The sequence below is a fragment of the Engraulis encrasicolus genome, chromosome 15 (genome assembly GCF_034702125.1).
Source record: "Engraulis encrasicolus isolate BLACKSEA-1 chromosome 15, IST_EnEncr_1.0, whole genome shotgun sequence".
In the NCBI taxonomy this organism is placed as follows: Eukaryota; Metazoa; Chordata; class Actinopteri; order Clupeiformes; family Engraulidae; genus Engraulis; species Engraulis encrasicolus.
The window spans coordinates 11575905-11585139 of record NC_085871.1 but is presented as its reverse complement, the minus strand read 5'-3'; the positions used below and the strand labels follow the sequence as shown (position 1 = coordinate 11585139).

The 9235-nt window shown below is 44.1% G+C and overlaps 1 protein-coding gene across 1 annotated transcript; it reads right to left on the bottom strand.

Moving 5' to 3' along the window:
• Window positions 1-4337: 4337 nt before the first annotated feature.
• LOC134464824 (uncharacterized) lies at window positions 4338-8450 on the bottom strand. The gene is made up of 6 exons (XM_063218159.1): window positions 8381-8450; window positions 7211-7258; window positions 6758-6836; window positions 5919-6288; window positions 5720-5825; window positions 4338-4471 (listed from the first exon to the last, which is right to left on the bottom strand). Exons 2-6 carry the CDS (start codon window positions 7254-7256, stop codon window positions 4338-4340), a joined length of 735 nt encoding a protein of 244 aa, XP_063074229.1. The 5' UTR covers window positions 7257-7258; window positions 8381-8450.
• Window positions 8451-9235: the final 785 nt, after the last annotated feature.

The window sequence follows — 9235 nt, the reverse complement described above, 5'->3', positions numbered from 1 at the left end:
TAAACATGCCGAACTGTGCCTAAACCAAAACTCATTCCTAAACCTAACCTGTGTATAAAATGTGTTTTATAATAGCATGTCAATGATACCACTTCCGCATGTCACTGGCACATGCCACGTGCCACTCAAAGATCTAACTCCTACTGCCAAACAAGTTAATATTTCATGTAGACTGACTAATACATGGACCATACGTAACTCCAATTAGTAGCCTACATGTACAGCACCACTTGTAGACATCAGCAAAGTCCTCTTGGGTTGCAAACTTGACAATATAGGCTGCTTTTTCTGACAGATGAACTGCCAGCACATCACCTTGGACTACTTATTCTAGAACATTTTTTGATCTTCCCACATGTTTTCATTTTTTCATGAATACTACTTATACGTCATATTTTCCATCAAATCACAAGTTTTTATGAGTATAATCAATTTTCATGCTTGGTGTGTATTGAACCATGCTCTAAGATGAAAGCAAAAGCATAGGGCCTACATGTATAGTGCATCACAAAATTGAGTACACCCCTCACATTTCTGGCATGTTGAGTTACTAATAACAATAAATGTACGCTGTCACATAAGCTGTACACTGACAACATTTCATTGTGTCACAGAGTGATTTCTTCAGTGTTCAAATTACTATAGACTTATACTGAGACTCATTAATAGTCTTGCCAAGCCGGCCGTCTCATGGAAAATGGACAGGAAATCTTTTGTGGAAGGCTTTTGTGGCCTCTATGGAGAAAGCAATAAAGTTTCACCGCTCAAAAAAACTCGGAAAAAAACTTTTCTTTACCAAAGCACTCCAAAAAGTGTAGTTAAAAATGTCTTTATTATTATGACATGTCCACTAAGGATTTTAAAATCCTTAGTAACTTTGGACATTGACCCTTTCCCCCATTCAACATCCTAAATGCAAGTGTGAAAATGAGATAGGCCTACTTCACGTCTGTCATCAATGACGCTTTTCAAAAGGCTACACGCACAATGGGCTCCAATAAGTTGGACATACTCTGTGCAGTGTCTGTGAATTTGTGTCAGTGTCCGTCTGTCTGTTTCAGATTGACTGATCTCACTGTGATCGTTCTTTGTCTCATTGACTAGAGAGCTCACAGGCACAGTTAGCCTAATTTCTCTCATCTGTGTGTTTTGTTTTAATTTTATTTTTCTTTAGTCAGCAGCACGTGAACCGCTGGATGAAGGGAGATTCACGTCTCATTACCGTCCTTGGCTCCAATAGAACCAAGCAACCTCTCTCTCTTACAATTGCAGTGACAACAGCTCTCCTCCTGGACATGAAATGTACTCACACACACACACACACACACACACACACACACACACACACACACACACACACACACACACACACACACACACACACACACACACACACACATCCACCCGGCCCCTGTGATCGTAAAGAATGAGGTGGACATCCTCCTCTCCTACATGTGTCCCAAGTAGAGATGCAAATGATCGATTCATTTATTAATTGATAGTTGATTGACCTTATTGACTGATGTATGATTAATTGATAAGGGACTGAGAATCTTCACAGGTGTACATACGTAATTACAGTCCGTGTCTGAGCTAGGCCTTTGAGAGGCCTGTTTTTTTTAATTACGAATGTTAAGAGTAAATCAACATTGCCATTGTACAACTCTTCTTGCACTATACCTTCACATGTGTCGTTATGTGAAGAATGGATTTTCTTTATTGGATTTTTATTAGGTTTTCATATGATAAATGAATCCACCAAATGTCAATGCCTATGATTGTTTGTAATTGTACTTGCAACACAAAGTGGTGACACTTTCTTTGAAGGGGTCTACAGTACGGATGTCTTGTCGCCATCAGGAGATTGACATGGCCCATGATAGTAACATTAACAACACACTATTGTGGTGGTTTTCAACCTTGGGGTCGGGACCCCATATTGGGTTGCCTTGCCTCAAATTCAAATGGGGTCACCTGAAATGCCTTGGTGTGTCAAAACAATACTGTTAAATACCCTCATTAATATAACATTCATATTAGGCCTAGTGGTTAGAGAGTTGGTATTTCAATCTGAGGGTTGCAGGTTCGAATCCCCCCTGACCTCTCCCTACATCTCCATGGCTGAAGTGACCTTGAGCAAGGCACCTAACCCCACATTGCTCCAGGGACTGTAACCAATACCCTGACAAATAATAACTGTAAGTCGCTTTGAATAAAATGAAAGCGTCAGCTAAGTGAAATGTAATGTAATGTAATGTAATGTAATGTAATGTAATATGCTGATTGAAATGCCACATACATTCTTATGACATGTGTCATGGCATTCATATGCCAGCTACATGGTACCCTTATTCATGTAGGCCTAGATCCCTTGTTGCCCAAAAAGTTACTTATGAGACTCATGTAAAACCATGAGGCAATCATTGACTGCAGTTACCTAATATTGACGTATTCGGTTTACAAGTTACGGAAAATTCCATTTACATTGTGCTGCCCAGAATATACTCGGAATACGGCCACATTCTGAATTAATTAAGAGTTCTCCTCGGGTGACTTCACGACTAACTGGCAAAGACTGGAGGTTGGAATCGCAACCGGGTGCACCATCTCCGTGATACTTTTCGCTGCAGCGATGAACCTCCTGGTCAAGTCAGTGGAGAAGCCAAGGCGTGGAGCCGTACTGTCAAGCGGGAGCCAGCAGGTCCCAGTCAGGGCCTTCATGGACGACTTGACGATTACGGCCAGGTCGGTCCCGGAGGGTAGGTGGATCTTGGAGGACTTGGTCGAGCTCACATCAGCAGCTAGGATGGAATTTAAACCATCAAAGTCGAGGAGTCTAGTCCTGAAGCGTGGCCGGGTTCAAGACCGCTTCCGGTTCAAGATCGGCGAGGACATCATCCCCACAGTCTCAGAGAAGCCTGTTAAGAGCTTAGGAAGGTGGTACAGAGCTGATCTAAATGACAAGGTGAGCATAAAGGAGATGCTCAGCCAAGCAGAAGAATGGCTAAAAGCCCTTGAGAGGAGTGACCTACCGGGGAGGTACAAGGCATGGGGTTACCAGCACGGCGTCCTACCGAGGCTCCTGTGGCCATTGCTTGTGTACGAGATCCCTTTGTCAACAGTGGAGGCTCTGGAGCGAAAGATCAACAGCTTCCTCAGGAGATGGCTATCAGTCCCGAGAAGTTTTTGCTCCCTAGGACTTTACAGCTCAGGGAGTAAATTACAGCTACCGATTACATCTGTCGTGGAGGAGTTCAAGACGGCCAAGGTCCGGTTGGCCATGATGTTACGGGATAGTGATGATATGGCAGTGCGGCAGGCGAACATCACACTGAAGACTGGTCGGAAATGGGACGCCAGCTCTGCGTTGAAGGAAGCAGAGGATCGACTTCAACATGCGGACATCATGGGGACGGTGACCCAGGGGAGGCTGGGGCTGGGAGTCATCACCCGTGCGAGCTGGAAGGAGGCAAAGGCGAAAGACCGTCGAGGGATGGTGCAAGGAGAAATCAGGGCAGCAGAGGAGGAGGGCAGGCAAGCTAGGGCAGTAGCCATGAGGCAGCAAGGCAGCTGGACCCGATGGGACGGTGTCCGGGGAAGAGCGCTCAGTTGGAAAGACATCTGGAGCATGGAGGGGCATCGGCTAAAGTTCCTGCTGAGCTCCGTCTATGATGTGCTACCAACACCAACAAACCTGCAAAGGTGGAAGATGACAGATGACCCCTTTTGTGTGCAGTGCAGGAAACCAGCAAGCCTGGAACACATTCTGTCATCTTGCCAAGCAAGCCTGGCGGAGGGAAGGTTCAGGTGGCGCCACGATAAGGTGCTGGCGCAGCTGGCCGATGGACTGGAGAGAGAGAGGAAGCGGAAAAGAACCAAGGCCCAGTCCAAAGGCCCCCGCTTCATCTGCTTTCTCAGGCCAGGGGAGAAAGCAGGCAAGGAGAACAGTTGTGAAGGCGTCCTTGGCACAGCAGAAGACTGGGAGATGAGAGTCGACCTCGGTAGGCAACTCAAGTTTCCAGAGGAGATCACAGTTACCAACCTCTGACCACATATCGTGCTCTGGTCTCGCGCAACAAGGCAAGTGGCCTTGATCGAGCTAACGGTACCCTGGGAGGAGAGGATCGAGGAGGCACACGAACGCAAGCTGAGCAAGTACCAGCCACTCCTTGCAGAGAGCCAGCAGAAGGGGTGGAGAACCTGGAACTTGCCAGTTGAGGTGGGATGCAGGGGGTTCCCAGGGCAGTCTCTTTGGAGAACACTAGGGATGCTAGGAGCAAGAGGTAAAACGCGGAAGAACCTGGTCAACGGCATCTCCAAGCAGGCGGAACAGGCATCTAGGTGGCTGTGGCTAAGGAGGAGTGACCGGTGGCAAGGACAGGCTGGCAGGGGAGAGGGGGGTCAGAGTTGTGCAGCAGGGCCCTGAACGGCAGAGGGGGCAGTTCCAGGACGCTGGTTCTGCTGTCAAGCCCTGCCGAGGTGTCGTGGGCTCATTGACGAAACACCATTTAGGTCGGTGGGGTGCCCACTTGAAAACCCTGTGAAGTCTACAGGTCCATGTTGTACAATTCTGCCCTCAGCTGAAGACGTCTGGAAGGAGCGATTTCGTTGCCAGCCACTGCACAGAAGGAGCAGGAGGTTACTCCCGCCAGGTGCAGTGGCTGCGGTACACCCTACCGTGTTAAGAGTTTACATGACTCTTGCATAAACAAAATGCTGCTATTCCGTTTCAAAAATGCATAACTTCACTCATTATAGGTCATGGGGCTTTGATATATATTTTTTGATACATCAGGACCACGTTTCTCAAAATGGTCATTGCTGACCAGTTAGCAACCCAGTCGTTTGCCTCCTATTTGCATTTGCATTACAATCAAGTAAGCTGCTAACTTAGCTAACCTAGATAACAACGGCACTGTTGAGAAATGTTTGGTTATAAAGTGGCATATCAGTCAATGGAATATAATGTACTTGTGTGCAGTGGCAATAAAATATTTTTCTATTTCGAGGAAAATGTACTCTCTGCCACCTGTTCTATGCCTTTCACACTGCATCAATTCTAACATCATCGCTATAATGCATCTTTGTTATTTTCGCATCATTTCCCTAGGCTAAAGGTCGCAAAATTTCCAAGTCTATTATTTCCAGATTCAGGCATTTTAATGTTTTAAGTTATAATGCAGGCCTACTAAGAGCTCTAATGAAAAAATATTCTGATTGCAGATGTACAATGATCATTTATTATCAGCGATCACAGTCCAGTTCATGGAGATGCACCAAAACCAAACCGTTGTTTAGATGCCCATACACCAAAAAAAAACCCAAAAAACAAAACACATTACAAATATTCAGAGTCACTTCTAACACAGGGGTGAAATATACAGTAACAATCTTTGATGAATGTATCAATGTGTCAATTAAATAAAAATGCAGTGTATAACCACAGCAAGGAGGTTATGGCTCAGAGTTGCACACAAAGTTATATTGTCTACTCTACTGAATAACATTAATTTCACACACACACACACACACACACACACACACACACACACACACACACACACACACACACACACACACACACACATACACACACACACACACACACACACAGAGGGGAGAACATCAATTCATTCTCCATTCTTGCCATGTCTGCATACAGGGAAGCCGTCACAGGGTGCGGGGGGGGGGGAGGGCAAAGGGCCCAGTTGTCCCGGGCCCAGTGAGGGAGGGTGCCTAGAATTGGGTTGCATGGATTGAGTGGAGGAGGGGGCCATTTCAGAAGAGTTTGTCCTGAGCCCGGCCAAAGCTATCAGCGGCCCTGTCTGCATATACAGAAGATTTGCCGTCATACTTGGACTCAAATGTATTTTTCAACAAAATGATTGAAATTGCAAACTTATTCATTGTACTGTCACCTCCAGCTGGCAGGTGCCTGTCATTTGACCTGAAACGGTGACGCCATCTGAGCTGTACTGAGTCCCTCCCATGTCCCTGGCATCCCGTCCTTGTCCTGGACTAACAGGTCCAACCATCTCATTATACAGCAAGCCATCACAGCTTTTGCCTACGTCGTAGATTCCTACTGCGAAATAGTTGTGGAGCGCGCTGAAGACAACACCGACCTTCTTGTGTGCCTTGCCGGACGCGTCTTTCAGGGTGTAGGTGAAGACTCCCTCTGCCCCGAGAGTCGTCTGATCGGGGTGGCCGTGGTCCCCTTCTGCAGTAGCTTTGGGGGGAATGAATGGTGGCAACCTCTTTTCCCACTTTCCACATTTATCGTAGTGGCTGAGAAACAACAACAACAACAAAATATTACCTTACCATTCAGCTATGGCACGTACGGTACAGTATGATGGCCCATTGTTACACCATTTTTTATTGCCAATCACAGCTGCTGGTGTCTGTGTGTGTGTGTCTCTGTGTGTCTCTGTGTGTGATCTGTCTGATGTGTGCGATCTGGTGTGTATTTGTGTATTGCATGTATACTGCTGGACACCTTCATTTCTTAAAGCACTTGCATGCATCTTGTGCAACTTACCATGTTTTACAATGAGTCACAACCACAACCTCATTTTCATTTTTACATTTTGCAGTACAAAGTATAGGCTAACAATGAAATTCTGAATATTATTAGCCTATGTAGAATAGAATTCTGTTCTGCATTCAGACACTGAAAACATCGGAATCAGACTCAAATACAAAGAAAACATGATGTGTCAATCTTGAAATGAGCAAAAATGTATGATATAGTCACCTGAAGCCAGAGAGAGTGTATTGGCTCTTATTATGAACAGTAACAGTACAATGGTGAGCAGTGGCATTACCCATGGTGTCTGGGTTAGACAGGGAAAGAGACACACGTCAAAAACAATTGTCAACATGATTTGATGTATAAAGAGTTCAAATAAATTGTACCATGAAGTATAGCATTTTCCTAAAGTTAATTAAATGTGTGAACTATATGCAAAGAAGATGCGTAGCCTCATAATGCACACTGTTCCGTGGATTGATGAAAAACTGTGCAATTAAAGTGCGAGATTGAAGTAAAAAAGGAAACAAAAAAACAAATAATTAATTGTAAGTGTAGCTTTTTATAAAGCTAATGTAACGTGTTACCTGTTAACTGTTAACTACATTAAATCAGTGCCTACCCTTTATTTTATTGTAAATAGAGCCTACAATTCTAAGAGAATATAGTTGTACTTACAACATGGATGAGCAGAGTCTGTCTGTGAATGTTTCTGTGGTGGCATATCTGTTTTATACATTCCGGAGAAAATGAAAGTAAATGTTCTGTTCAAACCGGGTCTAACCATACCTCACATAGTTTTTGTAAAAAAAAGTGGTAATTCAACACTTAAAGAGTCAATGAGACAGTGTGTTTAGTCCCAGAGTACTCTCTAAGTGTTAAATTAGCAATGCAAATAGCCTACCAAGAGGTCTACAGACTTCCTCAAGCTCCTCATAGTTTCACGACACCCCCAGGGAAAAAACAAGTTTCATGATGCGAACTCAAAGTTATTTCTTCAAGTTCATCTGAGTCCTTAAGCCATATTCACTCATCAACACCTATGCCAAGCAAGGCACATAACCTAATCCCACTTTGCTCCAGGGACTGAAACCAACACCCTACGCTTACTTGCGTAAATAGCTGAGTTGTCAAATGCTGGTTAAAATTCAGTTTGGCTGGTAGAACAGAAAACTTTCTTGCCCTCGACTGGTAGTGAGCATATGTTTGGCCTCTAAGTTTTGATATCTTTGACATCAACTACCAAAATTTGCTGGTGATGCGAAAATTGCGATGATACTTTCACAGCTATTACCAGTCTTTAGTCATCACAAGCATGTGTGTTGTCCATGGCCCAACCACAAGGAAGTTGAAATACTTTAAAATAATGAACAGCACATGATCCATGTGAGTTAGACCAGCTGAAGGTAACAACATAATTATTTAACATACTAATGAAAGGATTATCAATCTGCATGAGGGACCTAAGGACATAGGCCTAGTCATGGCCAGGATGTTGAATTGGGATTTGGTGTGTGTGCGTGTGTGTGCGTGTGTGTGTGTGTGTGTGTGATGTGTGTGGCTGAGGTGGGTGGGTGTTGTGGGGTAGTGGATGTTCTGGTCTGGGGCCAAGGCAAGCCGTTTTTGTTTTATTATTTTTGAAAAGCAAGAGCCCCTGACATCCCTGGCCCAATTTGTAGCCTTTTGGTGCAGAATACTGGCAATTCAATACTGGCAATGTTAAAAGCTAAACTCTATGTGAAACTCTAATGCTATGGCAATACCGAAAGTTTTAAATCAGATTAAGACTTTTTTACCATTTAGGTAACAACAAATATAGGCCTACTGCAGAGCCATTTGTTCTCTTACTGTAGTTATGGTGCTGTATAATAGGGGCTCTTCATGAAAGCAGAGGTGATTCTAGAGTCTGGGTCTAGAGTCCCCAAGTGAAAAGTTTATGTTCATTTTTAAGAACCAAAAAAAAGTTTGTTGTTTGGATTATGGTGGGGGGAGGGTTGTGAAAGTATTCTGAGGTCTATGAGGGGAGTCGTTGCAAATAAAGCAAACAATACATCAAGTCAACTATATGCCGTAGCCTAATACACATAGGCTACTCTTTGCATGCAATCCTATGGTTGTCCTTCAGTATGTCTGAATGATGTGCTCGTATTGTCTGATGGTTTTTGTCCGAGTGTGCATATTTCATACCTATTCAATGTTGGCGATGTTGTGATGTCTTTATTGCGCCCACATGTTGGAGCTGTGTCAAGTTTGATGGTTAGTGAAAACACATGTCCTGTAGGGGACAATAAAGGAATCTATCAGGGGGTCATTTCTCGACAGTGCCTTTGCTAACGACGTTAGCCATTTTGTTCGTTCTTAAGACCAACGTTGTAACCAAGGTCTTAAGTCGCTCGTAAGACAGTCTTCCGGCTTGGTCTTGAGTTGGTCTTACGTAGTTCTTGCTCCTGACATTTCAGCGTCTTGGGGCAGGTTCAGGCAGAGTTCAAGTGACAGTGATTGATTACTGCCACCAAGTGCACAAGCGTCTAACTTTTACCACACAAAATGTCCAATGATTAGACAATTTTAAATATATTTGGTTGTGTATGGTTGTGAAAGGTGCGTCAAACACAGTAGGCTACACATGACATCTTTATGAAAGTCGTTAAATACCTGTGAAGACAATTATGCCCCCAAAATCCACCCTAATAACCAAATGTC